The 23,704-nt window shown below is 35.6% G+C and overlaps 1 protein-coding gene across 8 annotated transcripts in view; it reads left to right on the top strand.

The window, feature by feature from the left end:
* Positions 1-23,704, top strand: part of JMJD1C (jumonji domain containing 1C) — a 333,639-nt gene that overhangs the window by 265,974 nt on the left and 43,961 nt on the right. For 6 of the 8 annotated variants that reach the window (XM_027590290.1, XM_027590272.2, XM_027590282.1 and 3 more), the window contains 2 exons: positions 20,188-20,293; positions 22,890-23,014. In XM_027590290.1, coding sequence (XP_027446091.1) covers positions 20,287-20,293; positions 22,890-23,014 — 132 coding nt within the window. In that variant the 5' untranslated portion in view covers positions 20,188-20,286. Of the gene's footprint in view, positions 1-19,573; positions 19,607-20,187; positions 20,294-22,889; positions 23,015-23,704 lie in introns of those variants that run through there. The other 2 variants (XM_027590315.1, XM_027590322.2) reach the window with 2 other exon arrangements.

The following is a 23,704-nucleotide window of genomic DNA, read 5'->3' as shown; positions in this document are numbered from 1 at the left end:
TTGAGAGTCCTACTTTTTTTTTTTAATAAAGATTTTATTTATTTATTTGATAGAGACACAGCAAGAGAGGGAACACACAAGCAGGGGGAGTGGGAGAGGGAGAAGCAGGCTATCTGCGGAGCAGGGAGCCCGATGCGGGGCTTGATCCCAGGATCCCAGGATCATGACCTGAGCTGAAGGCAGATGTCTAACGACTGAGCCACCCAGGCGCCCACACACATATTTTTATAATAGATTTTGGTAGTAATGAAACACATCACTCATTCTGTAATGTTTTTCTCTTCCTATGTCATAGCTTCTTTCCATGTCAGTAAGTGTATGTCTACAGAATCATTTTTACTAGCTGTATTGTGTTCCATTTGTATATGTATCTGACCAACTAAAAAACTGTTTTTCTGTTTTAAAACACATAGACTCTTCTTGTGCATGTATTATTTTGTTATTCATTTATTTTCTTAGATTCCTTTAAAGTTAATTGTGTGGAAGAGTATGTATTTTAAATGTGTACATATGTATAAATGACCTTATGTTTTACAAAATCTCACACTACAGTAACAAAGATTTGGGGGGAAATGGTGTTGGTGTAGATTGTTCAAAGCTTATGCAGATTTTGAATAAGGAACATAAGCAATAATCTAACAGTTTATTTCTAATAATGTTAGGTAAATGTAGTACTTTACCTTTAAGGAAAAGAGGAAGGTTGCTTGATATTAAGAATGTGTAAGGAAGAATTAAGATTGCTGAGTTAAGGAATCAAAAGCAAAACAAGTATGGGGCAATCTAATCAATATGAACTTCTAAGTCATCATGTGGTCACATTAAAAACTAAGAAAGTCAAATTGGATGAGCATTGTCTAGTATTATGTTCAGCTTTATTTGTGTACTTAGCATTCAACCACTCATACTAGGCAGTGCAAAAAAAAGGCATGTGAATGAGCATTACTTCTGTGTTATACTAACATCGTTCATCTATTTTTTCCAAGTCCCTGAAAGCTAATTTGAGTTACAGAAACACCTGTTGTTTCAGAATAGGATGTGTAGTTAAGCCACCTTTCAGGAAAGTTTGTCTCCCACAATTAGTGTTTATATATGTATGCCTTTAATTTTTGCCTTGCCAACCCGGTGTCATAAATTTTTTAACTTCTCACAATTGATCAACGAAAATATTAGAATACCTTTAAATTTTGTGGTTCCTGAATAATAGTGAAATGGACTTGTTTTTCAGAGTTTTTCTCACATTTTTTGTGCCATACTTTTTTGTCATTAGCCCTTATGTCTAGTTGGGTGGTACTCCTTGTGATGTGTAAGAACTTTTTACATATAAAAGAACATTTATTTTAATATTATGATAATTATAGTATTATTTGCAGCTTGGAACTATCAAATTTTATTTTTATTTTTTAAGAAAATACTTTCAGGGCGCCTGGTTGGCTCAGTCGTTAAGCGTCTGCCTTCAGTGCAGGTCATGATCCCAGGGTCCTGGAATCGAGCCCTGCATCAGGCTCCCTGCTCAGTGGGAAGCCTGCTTCTCCCTCTCCCACTCCCCCTGCTTGTGTTCCCTCTCTCGCTGTCTCTCTCTCTGTCAAATAAATAAACAAAATCTTTAAAAAAAAAACAAAACATACTTTCAAATGATACCTTTATGAAATCAACTGATTTGGCCAATAAAATTTTATTGACTTACTGATTACCTGGTTAATTCTAGGCAATTGAAATAAAATGATAAATGAGAAGCATCTGAAGATGCTTAGTAAATTCAAGGAAAAAGACAATATTTTAAAACAAGGTGATTTTAAGATAGGGGCATTTTCAAGACTATGAAAGAGCACTGAGGATATAGCAAATAGTTGTCCAAAGTTAATCTTTCAGGAAAGATTTGTCTTTTTTTCCTTGTCCTTTGAATTTTTTCTAATGTCATTCACATATGCTCTCTATTAATAAAAATTAAAAGAAAAGGACAGTATTTAATCATAACTCTACCACCAAGACACAGCTACCATTTTTGACACATTTCCTTCCAGGCCCAGGCCTTTATGTGTCTGGGGGATTATTTTATTTAGGGTCTTTTTTGGTTTGTTTTAGAGAGGGAGGTGGGGGAGAGGTAGAGGAAGAGAGAGAATCTTAAGGAGGCTCAGATGCCCAGCCTATGGAGAGCCCGAGGCTAGGCTTGATCTCATGACCCTGAGATCACGACTTGACCCAAAATCAAGAGGCGGATGCCTAACTCACTTAGCTACCTAGGTGCTCTGTTTAGGACCATTTAGATTGGGGGGTCAGCAAACTATAGTCTGTAAGCTAAATCTGACCCATTGCCTTTTTTTACTACTTAAAAACTTAAGAATGGTTCCTTTTTCAGCTGTTGGGGGGAAAAATCAAAGGAATAATATTTCATGCTGTGTTAAAATTAATAGGAAATGCAGAGTCTAATGTCCGTAAATGAAGTTTTATGATAATTTTTCCCATAGTCACATGTTCATGTGTTATCTATGGCTCCATTTTGTGCTAAAATGGCAATGTTGAGTACTTAGAATATTGCTGCAAAGCCCTAAAATATTTACTCTCCATCCCTTTACGTAAAAAGGCTGTTGATCTCTCACATAGATTCTTTTTTGGTTTTTAAACTTAACTTTAACTTGGCTTTTTTGTTTGTTACTAAAAATTATGTTAATGGCAATATAATTCCCACGTTGAAAATACCATTTTTTTTAATTCCTTAATGTCTGACATTTAGATGTTTGATTTTTTTCTTTTTCCCTATGTAAGTGCTGTGGTAAATCTTTGTCTGCTTTTTGCATTTTCATAGAAGAAAAATATTTTTAAGTAATCTCTGTACCCAGTGTGGGGCAAGAACTCACAACCCCAATATCAAGAGTTGGATGCTCCACCAACTTAGCCAGCCAGGCACCTCAGAATTTTTTAGTAGTAGAATTACTGTATCAAAATGCTTAAATACGTAAAATTTTAACAAGTTAGACATCCACTGATGGATGATAAAGTTGTTACAGACCAGACAGAATAGGGATATGCAAAGGCAAGAAGATACAAAAGGAGGGTGGTATAATGTAGTCATTGAAAGTGTGAACTTCCAAGTCAAACTTCTGCCATTGTTCAAATCCATATACCACCCCACCATTTATGACCTGTGTAACCCTGGACAAATCCAATCCACCTCTGCCTCGATTTCTTTTTTTCTCCCCAAAGATTTTATTTATTTATTTGAGAGAGAGAGAGAGAGAACAGAAGCAGGGGGAGGGGCAGAGGGACAAGCAGACTTCCTGCTGAGCTCAGAGCCCAACTCAGGGCTCAATCCCAAGACCCCAGGACCATGACTTGAGCATCATAAGGTTATTTTGAGAATTAAGTTTATCACAGTGTTCATTTATAGTAAATACTGATGAATTCTGCAAATAATCTTTAGAATAATTTAGTAAAGTAATTCTTCTTGAAAATATATGAGTGGCTCAGTCTGTTAAGCATCTACCTTCAGTTCATGATCCTTGAGTCCTGGTATCAAGTCCCGCGTCGGGCTCTTTGCAGACCCAGGGAGTCTGCGTCTCCCTCTGATTCTACCCCCTCCCGTGCTCGCTCGCTCTCTCTCTCAAATAAATTAAAAAAAGAAAAAGAAAATGTATTAATCTCTTTCTTTTTAGAAACATAGTGTTATTGTGATTGTATTTGTGATCTTTTGAAGCAAGATAAGGTATTTTTATTTTTTTAAAGATTATTTTAGAGAGAGGGAGAGAGAGAATGTACGTGCACACAGGCGGAGGGAGGGGCAGAGGGAGAGGAAAAGAGAGACTCTCAAGCAGACTCTGTGCTGAGCGTGGAGCTGGATGCTAGGCTCAGTCTCAAGACCCTGGGATCACAACCTGAAACCAAGAGTCAGATGCTCAACTGACTGAGCCACCCAGGCGCCCCAAGATATACAGTATTTTTAAAGCTGTATCCATTTACCTAGGTTTTCTTTGGGGAAATATTTTAATTCCAGTATAGATATTTATACATAGATATTTATATATAGATATTATATATAGATATAGATATCTATAGATATTTATAGATATACATAGATATCTATATATATAAATTCAGACAAATAATGATAGAAAATTATATTACAGTACTTTAGTTTTGTGAAATGAAAGTGAATTCTGTTTCCCTGTTATGGTTATTGTGATTTGAGATTTGTCCTTTGATTATTCATGAAGTCTAAAGCTTGATTCTATTTTATGTAGTCTTTTTTAAGATTTTTATTTGAGAGAGAGTGAGAGTGAGAGAGATCACAGAGGAAGAGGGAGAAGCAGACTCGCCACTGAGCAGGGAGCTTGATGTGGGGCTCAATCCCTAGACCCCGAGATCACGACCTGAGCTGAAAGCAGACGCCCAACCAACTAAGCCACCCAGGCACCCCTTATTTAGTCTATTTTGATAGTACTGATGTTATAAGCAGTGTTTTTTTCAGTGAAAATGATTATATTCTTACACCCAGAGAGATATATTTGATAAATAACATAAGTTATCATTATGCTGTGAAGAGTTTGAAAAACAGTAATGCTCGGGGTGCCTGGCTGGCTCAGTCAGTAAAGCATTCAGTTCTTGTCGTGAGTTTGAGCCCCACACTGGGTGTAGAGTTTACTAAAGAAAAAAAATTAATAAATATTTTTTTAAAAAGGAAAAACAGTAATGCTGTTCAGTATATTTTAGTTTATACAGATAAACTGGACACATTTTTTTTTAATTTTTTTTACTGTTATGTTAATCACCATGTATTACATCATTAGTTTTTGATGCAGTGTTCCATGATTCATTGTTTGTTCATAACACCCAGTGCTCCATGCAGAACGTGCCCTCCTCAATACCCATCACCAGGCTAACCCATCCCCCTACCCTCCTCCCCTCTAGAACCCTCAGTTTGTTTTTCAGAGTCCATCATCTCTCATGGTTCGTCTCCCCCTCTGACGTACTCCCCTTCATTCTTCCTCTCCTGTTATCTTCTTCTTTTTCTTTTTTCTTAAAATATGTTGCGTTATTTGTTTCAGAAGTACAGATCTGTGATCAACAGTCTTGCACAATTCACAGCGCTCCCCGTAGCACATACCCTCCCCAATGTCTATCACCCAGCCACCCCATCCCTCCCACCCCCAACCACTCCAGTAACACTCAGTTTGTTTCCTGAGATTAAGAATTCCTCATATCAGTGAGGTCATATGATACATATCTTTCTCTGATTGACTTATTTCACTAAGCATAACATCCTCCAGTTCCATCCACGTCGTTGCAAATGGCAAGATCTCATTCCTTTTGGTGGCTGCATAATATTCCATTGTGTATATATACCACCTCTTCTTTATCCATTCATCTGTCGATGGATATCTTGGCTCTTTCCACAGTTTGGCTATTGTGGACATTGCTGCTATAAACATTGGGGTGCACGTACCCCTTCGGGTCCCTACATTTGTATCTTTGTGGTAAATACCCAGTAGTGCAATTGCTGGATCGAATGGTAGCTCTAATTTCAACTGTTTGAGGAACCTCCATACTGTTTTCCAGAGTGGTTGCACCAGCTTGCATTCCCACCAACAGTGTAGGAGGGTTCCCCTTTCTCCACATCCCTGCCAACATCTGTCGTTCCCTGACTTGTTAGTTTTAGCCATTCTGACGGGTGTGAGGTGGTATCTCATTGAGCTTTTGATTTGGATTTCCCTGATGCCGAGCGATGTTGAGCACTTTTTCATGTGCCTGTTGGCCATTTGGATGTCTTCTTTGGAAAAATGTCTGTTCATGTCTTCTGCCCATTTCTTGATTGGATGATTTGTTCTTTGGGTGTTGAGTTTGATAAGTTCTTTATAGAGTTTGGATACTAGCCCTTTATCTGATATATCATTTGCAAATATCTTCTCCCATTCTGTCGGTTGTCTTTTGGTTTTGTGGACTGTTTCTTTTGCTGTGCAAAAGCTTTTTATCTTGATGAAATCCCAATAGTTCATTTTTGCCCTGGCTTCCCGTGCCTTTGGCGATGTTTCTAGGAAGAAGTTGCTGCCGCTGAGGTCGAAGAGGTTGCTACCTATGTTCTCCTTTAGGATTTTGATGGACTCCTGTCTCACGTTTAGGTCTTTCAACCATTTGGAGTCTATTTTTGTGTGTGGTGTAAGGAAATGGTCCAGTTTCATTCTTCTGCATGTGGTTGAAACTGGACACATTTTTAACTATAATGAGGTAACTAAAACTATGGCAACCTTTTCTGAATTGGGATTCTATTAAATGTACAGTTTGGGGTTTGTTTTTTCTTTTGTATTGGTAATTTTTGGAGAAAGCCTTCAGGCCAAAGTCACTTTTGCAAATCAGAATATGTCAAAATTAGCTAATGAAGGAAATTACTTAAAATGTTCAGTGGAAGTAGACATCACTGTAGTTAGAACCTTTCTCACTTTAAATGACATTTACAGTAATATTTGAATTCCTCAGAATTGTGAATTGCCAGATATTTGAACAGAGGAAATATTTTTTAAGTAAACAAAATGAACTTTGAAATTCATTTAATGATGAAGGTATATATAATGAAAATATTGGAATGTTGTTTCACATTATCATATTTCAGTTGTTACAAATTTGGGCAATCATTAAGACTAGAGAAACATAGAACTTATAACTATACATGAAATTAAAAAACGTTGACTTTAAAAATTTAGAATCTTTTCACTGTTTTCTAATTTCTCACAGTATATATTGCTCTTTAATTTTACCAACTTCCTTTTTAGTTATTAAAGAAGCATATAATGGCAGATAGTACCAAATGGAAGTTTCAAGGGGAGATTCCTAAAGTATTTGGATTGATCTTTAATTATTGGTTGCTTACAGTGGCAAAAAGCTTCAAGGTAGATTTTTGAGGATGATTCTTCTCCCCTTGCACCCACCCTTTTCTTGGTTAAAACTCTGGAATCAAGCTACATTCAGGGTTTTATAGATGAAGGTAAATTATGTTATCATTGCAGAGAGCCACATACAGTTGTTGTATTATTATTTTTTTTAACATTCACTCAATAAAATTGCTTATTTAAAACTAGGAGCCAAGAGATACGGTAAATATAGGCGTACATAGGAGATCCTGCAGGTTCAGTTCCAGACCACTGCAGTAAACTGAATATTGCAATAAAGTGAGTCAAATGATTTTTATGGTTTCCCAGTGCATATAAAAGTTATGTTTACACTATACTGTAGTCTACTAAGTGTATAATAGCATTATGTCTTAAAAAATGGGGCACCTGGGTGGCTCAGTCTTTAAGCGTCTGCCTTCGGCTCAGGTCATGATCCCAGGGTCCTGGGATCGAGTCCCACATCGGGCTCCCTCCTCCGCGGGAAGCCTGCTTCTCCCTCTCCCACTCCCCCTGCTTGTGTTCCTGCTCTTGCTATCTCTCTCTCTCTCTCTCAAATAAATAAAATCTTAAAAAAAAAAATGTCAGTATATGTAACTTAATTAAAAAATACTTTATTGCTGGGCGCCTGGGTGGCTCAGTTGGTTAAGCGACTGCCTTCGGCTCAGGTCATGATCCTGGAGTCCTGGGATCGAGTCCCACATCGGGCTTCCTGCTCAGCGGGGAGTCTGCTTCTCCCTCTGACCCTCTTCCCTCTCGTGCTTTCTATCTGTCATTCTCTCTCTCTCAAATAAATAAATAAAATCTTTAAAAAAAATACTTTATTGCTAAAAAATGCTAGCCATTGGGACGCCTGGGTGGCTCAGTTGGTTAAGCGACTGCCTTCGGCTCAGGTCATGATCCTGGAGTCCCAGGATCCAGCCCCACATCAGGCTCCCTGCTCAGCCCGGAGTCTGTTTCTCCCTCTGACCCTCCCTCCTCTCTCTCATTCTCTCTCTCATATAAATATAAAAAATCTTAAAAAAAGGAATATGCTAGCCATCATGTTCGCTTTCACCCAGTTGTAATCTTTTTGTTGGTGGAAGGCCTTCCTCGAATTTGATGGCTGCCAACTGAGCCCAGTGGTAGTTGTTGAAAGTTGGGTGGCTGTGGCAGTTTCTTAAAATAAGACAACAGTGACTTTTGCCATATTGACTGACTCTGTTTCATGACTAATTTCTCTGTAGCATGCAGTGCTGTTGGGTACTATTTTACCCACAATGAAACTTTCAAAATTGGAGTCAGTCCTATCTGTTGGAGTACACCCTGCTGCTGCTTTATCAGCTGAGTTTGTGTAATATAATAAATCTTTGTTGTCAACAGTCTTAAGAGCATCTTCACTAGGAGTAGATTCCATCTCAGGAAACCACTTTCCTTGTTCATCCATAAGAAGCAATATCCTCATCCTTTCAAGTTTTATCATGAATTGCAGCAATTCAGTCACATCTTCAAGCTCCACTTCTAATTCTCTTGCTATTTCCACCACATCTGCAATTATTCCTCCACTGAAATCTTGAACCCCTGAAAGTCATCCATGAGGGTTAGAATCAACTTCTTTTGAATTCCTGTGAATATTGATATTTTGGCCTCTTGTCATAAATCACAAACATTCTTAATGATATCTAGCATGGTGAATCCTTTCCGGAAGGTTTTCTATTTACTTTGTCCAGATTCATCAGAGGAATTACTATCTATGGCAGTTATAGCCTTACAAGATGCATTTCTTCTTTTTTTTTTTTTAAAGATTCTATTTGACAGAGACACAGCGAGAGAGGGAACACAAGCAGGGGGAGTGGGAGAGGGAGAAGCAGGCTTCCCGCTGAGCAGGGAGCCTGATGAGGGGCTCGATCCCAGGACCCTGGGATCATGACCTGAGCCAAAGGCAGACGCTTAATGACTGAGCCACCCAGGCACCTCACAAGATGTATTTCTTAAGTAATGAGACTTGAAATTCAAAATGACTCCTTGATCTATGGGTTGCAAAATAGATGTTGTGTTAGCAGGCATGAAAATTAACATTAACGTACATCTCCAGAGCTCTTGGGTATCCAGGTGCTTTATCAGTGAGCAGTAATATTTTGAAAGGAATCTTTTTTCTGAGCTGTAGATTTCAGCAGTGGCCTTAAAATAACAAACCGTGTTGTAAACAGATGTGCTCTCATCCAGGCTTTGTTCCATTTATAGAGCACAGACAGAGTAGATTTAGCATAATTCCTAAGGAACCAATGATTATCAGAATGGTAAATGAGCATTGGCTTTAATTTAAAGTTACCAGCTGCATTAGCCCTTAACAAGAGCATCAGCCTGTTCTTGGAACCTTTGAAGTCAGGCATCAACTTCTCTAGCTATGAAAGTTCTAGATGGCATCTCCAATAGAAGGCTGTTTCACCTACATTGAAGATCTGTTGTTGATTGTAGCCACCGTCATTAATTATCTAAGCTAGATCTTCTAGATAACTTGCTGCAGCTTCTGTATCAGACTTGTTTCACCTTGCATTTTTATGTTATGGAGATGGCTTTTTTCCTTAAAGCTTATTTACCAACCTCTGCTAGCTTCAGACTTTTCTTCAGCTTTCTCACCTCTCTCAGCCTTCATGGAATTGAAGGGAGTTAAGGCCCTACCCTTGTATTAGGCTTTGCCTTAAGGGAATGCTGTGGCTGGTTTGATCTTTTATCCAGACCACTTAAACTTCTTCCATATCAGTAATAAGACCATTTTGCTTTCTTATCATTCATGTGTGCACTGGAGTAGCACTTTGAATTTCCTTCAAGAACTTTTCCTTTCCATCCAGAACTTGGCTGTTTGACAGAAGAGGCCTTACCCTTCAGCCTGTCTCAGTTTTTGGCATACCTTCCTCACTAAGCTTAATCATTTCTAGCTTTGGATTTGAAGTGAGAGACAAGTGACATCTTTTCGCTTGAACCCTTAGAAACCATGGTAGGGTTGTTAATTGGCCTGATTTCAGTACTGTTGTGTTTTAGGGAATAGGGAAGCCAGAGGAGAAGGAAAAGAGACTGGGAACGGCTGCTTGTTAGAAAAAGTCAGAACACACACCTTTATCAGTTGCATTTGCTGTCTTATATGGGTGTGGTTTGTGGAGCCATAAAACAGTTAAAATAGCAACATCAGAGATCACTGATCACAGATCACCGTAACAAATATAATAATAAAAATTCAGAAATATTGCAAGAATTACCAAAATGTAATACAAAGACATGAAGTAAGCAAATGCTGTTAGAGAAATGGCATCAGTATAGATTGTCGAGGCAGAGCTGCCATAAATCTTCAATTTCTAAAGCACAGTAAAATGAGGCATGCATGTAAAACGATTTAGAAAGATTGGTAGGCTATTTTAATCAAGACAGCGTTAGAAAGGGGGCATTCTAGAAGGGTAATTTATTTTAATATATATTATAATGTATCGGCAAGAAGATTGTTAAGACTATGGCAAAAAAAACTTTAGAAGAAACAGTATGAAAGTAAGCCTTAAAGTAGAAGAAAGATTCTATTTTTTGTTTTATGTGCTTGTAATTCATAAAACAGTCACCACTTCTGGATTCACTGCTGACCTCAGGCTTGCTCACAGATTTCTACAACCAGTCAATACCTTTATTGTGTTTGGCAAGAATTTCTTAAGGCCACCCAAGCTATTAGCAACAGGTCATTGCTTCTAAAGCTTGCATTTTTATTTTTATTTTTTTAAAGATTTTATCCATTCATTTATTCATTTATTTATTTTTTAAAGATTTTATCCATTCATTTATTTATTAAGAGAGAGAGAGAGAGCATGAGCAGCGAGGGTAGGGACAGAAGCAGGCTCCCCAGTGAGCAGGGAGCCCTGCGCAGAGCTCGATCCCAGGACCCTAGGATCATGACCTGAGCCTAAGGCAGCTGCTTAATGACTGAGCCACTCAGGTGCCTCCAAAAGCTTGCTTTTTTAGAAGTGTGGCTTGATTTCCATTGAAGTCAGTTTTGTTCTCTAAAAAAAGTCATACAAATTAAGAAGGAAGATTGAGTGAATTGTATAAATCAGCTTATTTCTGATTAAGGTACGTCAATGTGTTTTGCATAATGTTTTTGTATTTTACTATGGATATATAAAGTATCCAACACTCTTGACTCTAAAATTTTGATGTTTTATTTACATACAGGGAATCAAGTAGTTAATAAATTATAATAATTTAAAATGCTATCTAAAGCTTAAAATTTTAGTAATGATAATAAATCTTGTAAACTTTAGGTTTTATCATATAATGTGTTGTGATGAGTCAGGTCACCAAAATTGATTCACAATTATGTTTTAGACATAACATAGGATTATCTTTATGTAACAAAAAAAAACCCCAGGTAAATTATTTGAAAACCATTAATAATTTCTCCCAGTAGTATATGGAGGCAATTTTGTGGAAAGATGTGGTAACATTTTCTTCCTCTTTAACCCTAATTGTTTTCTTTTTCAGTTTCATATAGTTAGCCCTTGGAGGACATAAAGAGACAAAGAATTCTTGTGTGTGTGTGTGTGTGTATCCATCCATCCCTGTTTGGGTCCTCCCCTCCCCTGTTTTGTTGTTGTTGTTGTTTGATGAGTATCTGTGTTCCTTAGGAGACCATATAAATAAGATTAACTTAATCTCCCCATACAGATATAGTTAAATTACTTTCGCATGAAGAAAACACTCCATTTTCTTTTTTTTTTTTTTTTTAAGATTTTATTTATTTATTTGACAGAGAGACACAGCGAGAGAGGGAACACAAGCAGGGGGAGTGGGAGAGGGAGAAGCAGGCTCCCCACGGAGCAGGGAGTCCGATGCGGACCTCAATCCCAGGACCCCAGGATCATGACCTGAGCTGAAGGCAGATACTTAACAGCTGAGCTACCCAGGCGCCCCAAAAAACACTCCGTTTTCAATCTTAACTTCTAACCAGAGATTTTAAAAATGCTTCCCTCGTATGTTTATGATCCTATAAACTACCATTGTGAACATAACTCAGTGTTTCAGTTGTATTTACATTTTTCATTTCATGGAAAGGATAAAACATTTAGTTCTAGGATCCTATACTGTTTGTAGAACCGAACCTTCTGGATATTAGATAATTTGTTATTTTGTTAAGTTCTTAGGATTAAATGATGATGCTATGAGAATGGATGGTACTGAAAACATGAAAGTGTGGAAGAAAACTATGGTGGTGTTTTCATTTTATGCGTAAACTTTTCTTTTTAAGATTTTATTTATTTGAGAGAGAGAGAGCGCACCAGAGGGGAGCACAAGCGGTGGAGAGGGAGAAGCAGGCTGCCCATCAAGCAGAGAGCTTGAAGTAGGGCTCGATCCCGGGACCCTGGGATCATGACCTGAGCCAAAGGCAGATGCTTAGCCGACAGAGCCACCCATGTGCCTCTGGATAGACAAAATAACTTGCCCATTGACCTGCTGGGTATTGTCTTAAATGACTTAAAGTCATCAGTTATCTTTAGGCCACAATGTCTGATAAAAATACTTAATCAGAAAAGTTATTTTTAAATTTTTTGAAAAGATTTTGTTTATTTATTTGAGAAAGAGAGCATGAGCAAGTGGAGGGAAAGGGAGAAGCAGGCTCCCCGCTGAGCAGGGAGCCCCACATGGGGCTGTATCCCAGGACTGAGCCACCCAGGTGCCCCAGAAAAGTTATTTTTAGAGAAAAAAACTTAACACACCAAAGCAGTTCTAATTTTCTTTAAGCTGTTGACTGAAATTGGTTTGTTTGGATCAATGTAGGATAAAGAACATTCATCACCTTATTTTTTCTATTTTTGTTTCTAAGTAAATATAAAACTAATGCTGAGAATATTGCTTAAAAATATATTTAAAAATTATAAAATATTGAAATGTTGGAGTTCGCTATTTTCCCTTACACAACAGAATCATTTTTTAGCCAATAAAAAATGCACCTAAATGTCATTTAAAATTTCTGAACATCAGTCCCATTTCCAGAACTATTTACCAATTAATAGTATGAATTGAAAACAATTTCATTGTATTGACTATATCATTTCTATTAAGAAATTATTAGAAATTAGATTTTTCTTACATGGTTTCAGAACATAAATAATTTAGCCAGAATGAGCGTGTATCACATTATTTCCTTGATTATATGAATGAGGCAAGAATAGTATGGATAATAAGAAATGTTAGCGCATTTTCTCTTTCTGCCATTCGAATCTTTATAATTTTGTTTTTGAAAGATAGAAATTCTTTTATTTATTTATTTATTTATTTATTTATTTATTTGGTTTAAATCATAGTATCGATTCTAGGCTTCTGAATTAACCAAAACCAACCAGGAATTATGAAAACATGTACACCCAGGACTTAATTACCTATTGATTTTAATTATGTAAAATTTTTAAATATCTTAATATATATGTAGAGAAATTTAAAAATTCTTAATAAATCAGATATATGAAGCATAGGATTTTTTTTTTTAATTAAAACAAAATTTTATTCTCATTCCAGTACTTTTTTTGGGAAATATGCACATAAACAAAATGTAAAGAAAATCCATCTCTGTTCTTTGCCTGGAAGTAAAATCAGAAATCTCCTGAGTATTTTTCTTCTCTACTTTCATATTTTAGTAGAAATTGTATTTTAACATTTGCCACAATTTATTATTTCACAGGAATATACAAACCACACAGATCTTTTACTTGGTGTGGACACAAACAGAATTCACATTTACAGCATCAGATTTTTTTTCTTCCAAATCTTTTTTTTATTTTTTTAATGCTACCTATAAGACATACACTTGTTTTTTTTAGTTGACATATAATGTATTATTTGTTTCAGGGGTACAGGTCTGTGATTCATCAGTCTTATATAATACCCAATGAATAGGATTAATGTTGGAACACTATCTTTAGGGAAATTCTCATTTTTCCTTGTGGATGGTATCAGTCTTTATATTTGATGAGTATAATCCTCATTGACCTAAGAGAATATACCTTATCTTTCAAAGTGGGTGATTTTTCTGCTTCAAAACCAGATACATTATAATATTTGGAAGGCTAAACATAGTACAGGAATGTATCAGGGAAACTCATTTGTGAAAGTCTTAAAAAATAGTTTATCTCAGTATATTTTTTCTTTAATTATTAATGAAAGGATTTGGTCATTGAGTTATTTTCCTGTGCTCATGAATATATATATTCATAACATATGTGTGTATGTGTGTGTGTATAAAATACAGCCATTTATAGAAATAGAGTTTGTAGTCAGTTTGCCATCAAATTGCATTGCCTTGATTAGAAGTGTCTAATCATGCTTTGTACCAGTAATTTATTTTTTTATTTTAAATCATGGTTAGGCAGACTACCACCACAAGCCTGCCTCCTGTTTCTATAAGGCCTTTTACTTTTTTTTTTTTTTTTATTTTGCTGGTAAAACATTTAGGTCTTTTGCAGTTTTAAACAGGAAAAAAGTTGAAAGAAGAAGAATATGTCATGACACCTGAATATTCTGTGAAATTCAGGCTTCATAGAATGCCAGTAAATAAAGTTATTAGAACACAGCCATGCTGGTTCATTTATGTATTGTTTATGGTATTCTTGGCAGCTTTTGGTACTACAATTCAGTGTTGAGTACTTGGAGTAGAGACAGTATGACCTTCAAAACCTAACTTACTTACTCTCTGGCCCTTTATAGGAAAAGTTAGCAATTTTTTTTGCCAATCCTTGGTTTAAATAATGAAAATATATGGAAGCTCTCATTGGTAGATTTAATTAAACTGCAGATGGTTTAGACAACTGTTATGTGAAGATCTTTGTAGTAGCTCTCAGACTAAGTAGGTTTCCTGTTCCTGTAAATCCTTACTAACAAAGTGGATTCTTTTATAAGTTATACAAGAACTGCTATGATAGCAGTGGATGTCACTCTTGACCTGTACGGACTTAACATTCACATTTTTAACTGTTAGCTAGTAACCCCAGGGATCTAAGGACAAGCAATCATTTGTAGTTTTGCTGAAGTATGAATTTAAATTATGACTGTGGGAAAATGGCGTGGCAATGCATGTTTAATCACCTAACTTGACATTCAAGATACAGGTAGTTACTTTTATGAGTAACTCTTAATAAAATACAGTCAAATGTGATTTTTTTATGGGGAAATTTATGTAATACGGGATTTAAGAGGTCATCCCAAAGGTCACGGATTTTATTGCAGGGAGAAAAATCAGTCCATTACTAAGCCACATATCAATATCAGTTTAAAAGCAGGTATTAGGTCATTGTGTATCAGAAATTGTCCAAATGGAGAGAAAGCTGGTTTTGAGATACTTCTTGTATTCTAAAATGAAAAGTGCTATCCCTGGGGGCACCTGGGTGGCTCAATCGTTAAGCATCTGCCTTCTGCTCAGGTCATGATCCCAGGGTCCTGGGATAGAGCCCCATGTCTGGCTCCCTGCTCAGCGAGGAGTCTACTTCTCCCTCTACTCCTCCCCCCCCATGCTCTCTGTCTCATAAATAAATAAAATCTTTAAAAAAAAGTACTATCCTAAATATCAGTTAGGATTTTAAAGCAAATCTCTGACAGCTATTAAGCCAATCAGTTCAGTCGCCTAGATAGAAACTAACAGCTGGTTTATTATTCTCTAATTCAAGCCTCTGTGGGCTGTTCTGTCAGTAGTTACATCCAGAGTTTATGTGACATAAAGAAAATATTTGTTGAACCAGTAAGAAGTGCTTTGTCATGGTAAGACAAATCGTTCCCTTACTCTCTTAGAAAATTTGTTACAGATATTATGAACACTGTCATAATATTCCTATCATTAAACCTAGTCAGACATATCTGAATATCTTAGTGCCGTAATCTTATTTTTTTATACTATTGTAATTGTTATTTTTTTCCTTTGAACTGGAGTGGAGAACCACTTAAAAAATAGTATAATAAATAGTCTTACTATCAGAATACAAATTCTAACCTGCTTAATTTTTATATTTTGAGAAATGCTTTTTTTAATAAGATTCCATCATATTCTTCTTTACACATGAAAAAAAAATCCGTGTTTTTTTTTATTATCTCAAATAGTAATTTAGGGCAGTGTTTATCTAGAAATACAGCGTTTGAGAATTTGTAGCTCATGACGAAGTCACATTGCCAAAGAGATTATATCCTCTTTGATGCTTTCTGATTGTAAGATTGCATGAGTTTAACATCCTAAGTGACCCCTGTCAGATGAGTGTTAGATGGTTGCTACCTATGGAATCTCACATAACTAATGTGGGGGGGTTACAGCAATATAACTTCCTCCTGATGTTCAGTTCTTCACTTTTGACCCATTCTGACTTACTAAGATAAAGTCTTTTATTTCTTTCACTGCCCTTTACTTACCTATAATGTGAAGAAATGTTTCAAATTTTGAATGGCAGTTATAGTAAACAGTCTAATTCATTCCGTTTCATTGTACCAATTCAGGGGAGAAAGAGTAGGTGAAAGGAGCCTGAGCTCTTTAGAATTATAGAACTAGGTTCAAATGCTAGGTCTTTCCATCACATTCTGACTATATAGCCATGGACCTCTCTATGTATAACATGTAAAAAGGGCATAGTAATTTAGGCCTCAGAAAAGTGTTAAAGAAATTGATTTGTATGAAAGCATCTAGCATGGTATCTGCTGTAGTAAACGTGCGCAATAATGTTAGCTGTTGTTATATACATTTAAGGTGCCCCACTAGCGTTCAATTAGAGTTAACTTCTATCTTTGTAAAAGGTGAACAACATACAAGTGAACAATAAAGGTAGTCCAAAACCTCACTTAAGGCATTGTTTAAAACTTTTGCATGTTTTCTGTATAAGCTTCTAGTAAAGCAGATCTTGCTTACCTGATTTTTTTCCCATTAATCATTTGCTGGAAGTTATAATTCGCAGAATAATACATTGGATAGAATTTATGGGGAAGAGGAGATTCACAGAGGGTGCTATTGCTTCACCATCTGGGTGATTTGTTTTGGGGAAATTGAAGAAATACATATTATTTCAGTTAATATAAAAATTATGTGTGTAGGTAACTTTTAGCTACTGAAAAGTGAAGTATTGTGTAGTTGACTTTTTTTTTAAATCTCATACGAACTCAAGGCACAGCTGAAGTTCTTTATTAATCAATTGTATTCCAAAACATAGTAAATATTTGTATTAATATTAATTATAGATCCTTAGTTTCTCTTCTCTCTGAGTTTGCCTTATATAGCCTTGTATCTGATTTTTAGCACTTTCACAAAATTGTTCAAATCAGTAAATAGAAAAACAAACCCCACCTTATTTGTCTACCTGGTAGCAACTCTTAGAGGATTTGATCATTTATCCTTTAAAGCGGGAATGATGACTACAACAGAAATACAGAAGCATCTGGGTGGCTTAGTCAGTTAAGCATCCAACTCTTGATTTCTGTTCAGGTCATGATCTCACAGTTGTGGGATTCAGACCTGCATTGGGCTCCACGCTCAGTGTGGACCCTGCTTGAGATTCTCTCTGTCCATCTCCCTATGCACCTTCCCCCTTGTTTGAGAGCATGCTCTCTCTCTCTCTCTCAAATAAATAAATAAATGAAAAAAAATTTTAAGGAAATACCTAAACTTACAGAGCACTATTCATAAAGAAGTACTTCAGCAACAATATGACTATCATAACCAGACAGTATGTTTGGGTAATTTTTTCGGTTTTAATTGATTTAGTAATACCATAGATAATTCAGAATTTGATGTCTTAAGAAAACTGGTTTCAGTTATTTTTTAAAAGTCTTACTAGGAAAACATTCATTAAGATGGAAAGAGGCAGATATTAGTAACTGCTTTATGATGAGGAAATTGATATGTGGAAGTTTGAACTTCTATAGGGTCATTTCAGTAAATACATTCAAGTTACCAGATTTTTTGTTTTTTGTTTTTTAAGATTTTATTTGAGAGAGAGCAGGAGGGGCAGAGAGAGAAAGAGGAACAGACTTCATGCTGAGCAGGGAGCCCGACTCACGGCTGGATCCCAGGACCCTGGGATCATGACCTGAGCTGAAGGCAGTTGGAGGAGCCTGCACCTCCTGATCTCAGGGTTGTGAGTTCAAGCCCCATGTTGGGTGTAGGGAGTGCTTACAAATAAAATTTTAAAAAAGAAAGAAAACGGGTCATTGTTGAGGAGGTATTTGTATGTTTAACGATCTTGGAAATATAGACCATTATCTTAACTTTTTAAATAAATAATATATAAATAAACGTTGAACAAATTTTTTATCCCAATAGGGTTTATTTTTTTACATAAACTACACCAGCATGGGGCTTGAACTCATGACCCCAAGATCAAGCGTCACATGCTCTACCAACTGAGCAGCCAGGCACTCCTAATTCTAATACTTTTAAACTGTAATATTTCAATACAAGAGATTGGTTTTATAGAGCATACCGGTACCTGTCTCCAAAGTATTGTCAGTGCTGATTTAATAGCAGTTTATTAATGCCTTCCACCCCAGAGTATAAAAGCTTGAGAGCAATAGACCATAGTAAACTTAGTATATAAGTTAGCACTGACATCCACATGATTGTGTGGTTTTCTATACAAGTGCCCATCTTTTTGCCAGTTAAATGTCTAGGATAAGAGAAGAGTGGTTGTAATAAAGGTGGGTGTTTAGAGAAGACTCACAACTACAGAAAACCGGAATGCAAATGTTTGAAGGACTATAGGTTAGGAAAGTGATTGTTTGACTTCAGGTAGTTAAGCTTGCATCTGTGTGTGGAAGTTAAAGAAAGATTTTAAAAGAACTTGATAGCTGTCAGAGCTATCTGGAAATGGTAATGGTTTTCCTTGGGAAATAGAATGTTTCCTGTGTTTTGTCTGTCGTAGACACACCTGGTTTGCATCATTTAGAGTCCAAACTTTCCATTGTATTTTCTATTCCTAAGATGAAGAGGTTAACTAAGTGTGCAGTGCATTCATTGTTAAAGGAGTGTGGAGAAAAGGGATTCTAGAAAGTTTCTTTACCAAAAAGAACATCATGGACATTTTCCCCCAGATGGCAGATTTTACCTACTTTTGTATGTTACTTTCCCACTGCAGTATTTCCTTCTGCAAAATATACAACATTTCTGTATATTTTCCAAAGAATATAGTTGATAACTTTGAAGTCCTTTGTTTCTTCCTTTTGATGTTCACTAGGTATAAATGAAGCATCAGAGTATTTACCACACTATTATTGTAAAAATACATAGTAGTCCCTTACAGTAGTGATGAGATGAGAAGAAAAAGCTTTATTTAGATAAACTTTAGAGTAGAAGAGTGAAGTATGACCTACATGATTAGGGGTCCTTCTTTGTACTCTTCAGCCACTTTTTGACATTTCCAAATTGCCACATTATTTTAATTCACCAGATAGAATTCCCTTCACTTAGCTCCCTTCTGTTCACTGGTTTCCATGATCTGCCAGTCCACTTTTATAAGGGCCGCCAATTGACAGTGCTGCTTTGTTGTTCTTCCCAGCTCTACTCTAGGGCTCCTGCCGCTGATCTCAAATGCAGGAGCAGCAGAGGTGCTTTGAGAGAGAACAGAATGTCAAAGAGTCCAGCGGGGGACCAACAGATTGTGGGAAACCATGTGACTGTGTGATTCACATCTCCAAGGAGAGAGAACCGGTTGTTTCTGTGTCTAGATCCACCCTGTTATGAGGATAATACCATCAATAATGTAATTTTAATTGCCTGGATGCTTTGACACTGGCTTGAAAAAATAAAACTTAGCAGTGAAGTTACTGGTCAGATGAGTTTGAATAGAATTGAATTCTATGACATTTAAATCAAGATAGTGGATAATGACTTCTGTACTTTAAAACTCAAACATTTTAGGCATTAAGGGGAGAGAGAGAATTCATCTATGTGTATATGTATTGTCACTAAAATATTCAACTCAATTCTTTTGCTACCAACCTTAGATGACCTGATGCTATTTGGTTTGTATATTGCTTCTCATCGTGAAACCCTTAAAAATGTGACTTATCTAAGGCCAGACTTAAAGTTAGAAAACACATTAGTAAATTTCAGATTTTGTCTTCAGGACATTGTTGTCAAGGATCAACTCTTACCCTGGGTTAATTTCTTATGCTCTGTTATTATATAATTGCTAATGAACTATAACTTATGAATTTGTGTTTTTGCATACATTTAGATGAAGGAATTTTCTTCAATCCTTAGAAAATATAGGAGGGAAAGTTTGTAATATTAATGTTAGGACAGCATAACATGGACCTTTCTTTTAATCTGTAATTCTAGGACGACATAGACAGCCTAAACCCAGTTCTCAGGGACAACCCGCAACTTCAGGAAGAAGTGAAAGTCTGGGTAAAGGAACAAAAGGTTCAGGAGATTTTTATGCAAGGTAACTATTCTGAAATTATGCATTAAGGTTTTTTTTGGAACTGGGCAGTATTTGATGTTTGGTTTTGGTTGTTCAGTTACATGCAATGTTAATAGAAGACCCAGTTCAGTATTTTGAGTTCCCAGTCCAGGGAAAATAATAGCAAAATCATAATTTCAGTAGAAAGTTGGTAATTTCACCAGTTTATTAACTAATTTGAGCTAAATGACTGGCATGAAATTATAACCACACACAGGTGTTTTGTTAATAGGAAAATTTCCATATTACAGAATACAGTTAGGTGTGTCCTTCCTGGAGAAGGAAACATTGTTTGCAGTAGAGGATTGCCCAAGGGCACAATTGATTTCCTTTGAAGAATGCTGTTAGTATCTGATAAAAGTGACCTATTTCAGTTCAGCAGTGACCATAATACTAGTTTTAGTTTTGTTTCCCTTGTTTTAGTAAGTTATAAATTTGTCTATAACATGTGACTTTCAAACCAGTAAGGTTTTATATAATTTCTAGTGATTTCGTTTTCTGCCAGTAGAATCATATACTGTAAGCTTTTTGTGAAATTGAATTGAAACTGGGAACCAGTATGATGTGAAGTATTGATGTTTTGTTGAATGTTTTTTAAAAAGGAATTTTGTTGTAAAATACTATGTTCATCCCAGTCCTCAACTTTCGTGTCATTTAATTTCAGCATTAATAATCTCTAAGCTGTGGCTCTTTTGCTCTTTTGTTATGGGTATTTATAGCAGCAGATCATCTAATTAAATTCTTCTTAGGCTAAACATTCTTTAAAATTTAATATAGAGAATATGAAAAATACACAGAAATAGAATATTTCAGTGAACTTCCATGTGCCTATCTTCTAGCCCCAATAACTATGATCCTGCCCCATCCACACTACTGCTTACTTCCATCAAATTTCAGACATCACCAAATTCTATTTTTAAACAAAGTCACCATTACCATTATTATGACCTCAAAATTAATAGTTCTTTAATATGAAATACTGTATACTCAGATTCAAATTTCCATTTGTTTCATAAATGCCTTATATGATTTCTAACAGGATTGACTGATTTTTATCATTGTTATTCATTTATTTTAAATCAGGGGATCTAAAAAATGTCCACAATTTAATTGGTTGATATGTCCCATCTCTTTTTTTCCTCCTTCCCTTGCAGTTTTTTGAAGATAACCAGGCCAATATATATATACATATATATATGTTTTTTTCTAGCAAATTTTGTTTCCTTATCATATTCTTAGAGGTGAAAAATTGAGGTAGTATAGTCCCTGGCCATCCTAAACAGAATTATTATGTGAGGCTGACTCCAAATTGTGTTTTGTGGTAGGAATAAGACAGTTAAGAATTGAAAACTATGCTAGTGGAAATTGAAAATTGGTCATGTTTGGAGTTTTGCTGTATTACATTTTTAGAGTCTTATTCTTCCATAGTTAGAAAAGACTAGAGTTTGTATAATTAGTTATCATGGCTCTGAATATATTTAATTTATAGGTCAAATGGAATATTTCCTATACATTTGTTAATTGACTTATTTTAGGCTGATACTGGCAGAGATTTTTTTTTTGAAACTGGCAAATAAATATTAAACCATTAATTGGTATGTTAAATGCCTTATAACTGTCAAAGAAAGCATCAGCCTAGGAATCAGAAAAATAAATTCATTCCTAGCTCTTTCACTTAAAATTTTATTTAACCTATCAACCTCACTTATTTTTATAAAAGGGAAAATAATATGAATTGAAGATTAAATAAGCACTAGCACCTGTTGAAAGCACTTTGTAAATTGTTCATATATAATACTATCATCAAGGTGTACCAGTTTCCGCCCCACTCCTCACAGTTCTTGTTAAACTTTTAAATATTTGATATCATTTTTAGTACCTGAATTGAAGAAATCTTTTTCTCCCATTATTCTCTTCTGTGGAGTGACTTTTGATAGGCATATTTAAATATATGCAGGTACATATCTTTTATTATTTAATCCTTCCCTTTAAAAAGTGAGTTTAATCCAAAAGTACAAGACGCTATTTTATTTAAAAAGCATTTTAGTGCCGTGTTTTATAATTCACTTAACAGTTTCTATATGTTGTAAGACTGTGGCAGCTTTTTCTAGCTCTCACAGAAGAATTACAATTTATGGTTATTATGGTAGAGTTTCGGCAACTTAGAAAACTCAGGTATTGAGTTCCCAATTACCTTTCCATTTCAGCCAAGTAGTAGTCCTCTATGTACCCCAAACCCTTTAAGTAGCTTTGTAACCTTATGACTTTCTAGACTACTCTAACTTTACATTTTATACTTAACTGATGATCCCAGAAACATTCTTTCTGACTTAAAGTACTTTATTTCTATTGAGTTAGGAAATATATGTGTAGTAGAGTGTGTTCAATGATAACTTCACAATGATCTGGCTCTAAAGTATGTGTATATCACTTCTAATACATTTTTTTGAAAACTGATACTTGAATAGGATATTACTCATATATCACAAAGCTCATGTTTCTCCTAAAAGGTAGTCCTTCAATGAAAATGTCTCCATTTAAGATACCCCTATTTCTTGTGTGTGTGTGTTTTTTTAAGGTCCTTATTCATTAAATGGATACAGAGTGAGAGTATATAGACAAGACTCTGCCACCCAGTGGTTTACTGGCATAATTACTCATCATGATCTCTTCACTCGCACCATGATCGTTATGAATGATCAGGTAAATAGTCCAACTAATATTTTTGGAGAGATATTAATAATTCAGATATTCCATGCCTTCCAAAAAATGGTTCAACAGGTTGACACTAAATAATTTTCATCTCTAGGTATTTTTTGTAGTCATACACTCCTAATAAGTTTAAATGTATCTGATGCTAATTAGAGGTCACTTTAGGTCATAGGGAGATTAATGATAACAAATTTCAACAATGATTAAATAAGTCCCTGAAATAGAAGCATCAAACTCTAGTTGATTAGCCTCTTTTTTAATCCTTAGGTCACCTAAAATTTTCTTTCTTAAAATCTCGTTTTTCTGTCTCCAGTAATAAAAATATTTCCCAAATGATTGCTTTTCACTAATGAAAACTAAAGCACACCACCATAGGTCTTATCAAATCAAGTTTCATAGTTGGTATGCTCCTTTAAACTTTATGGTGAGTATTAAGGACACAAATTTCATATGAAGTTTTAAAGAACAGTCTGAATGTCTGTTATTTAAGTCTTTCAAAGCTGCGGTTTATTTACCAAAAAAAAAAAAAAAAATTATACCTTCCAAATTGAGTGGATTGTGGAGGGTGTATGAAGGAATGCCCCGTTAGAAACAATCCAAATGCTTTGGGTTAGAATTTTAGCCAAAATACTGAATATATTGTTTAGTTGTATTTAGTTTCTTTCCTAAAACAGTGACAAA

This window comes from Zalophus californianus, chromosome 15 (genome assembly GCF_009762305.2).
Source record: "Zalophus californianus isolate mZalCal1 chromosome 15, mZalCal1.pri.v2, whole genome shotgun sequence".
Classification (NCBI taxonomy): Eukaryota; Metazoa; Chordata; class Mammalia; order Carnivora; family Otariidae; genus Zalophus; species Zalophus californianus.
This window is presented reverse-complemented; position numbering and strand designations above follow the sequence as displayed.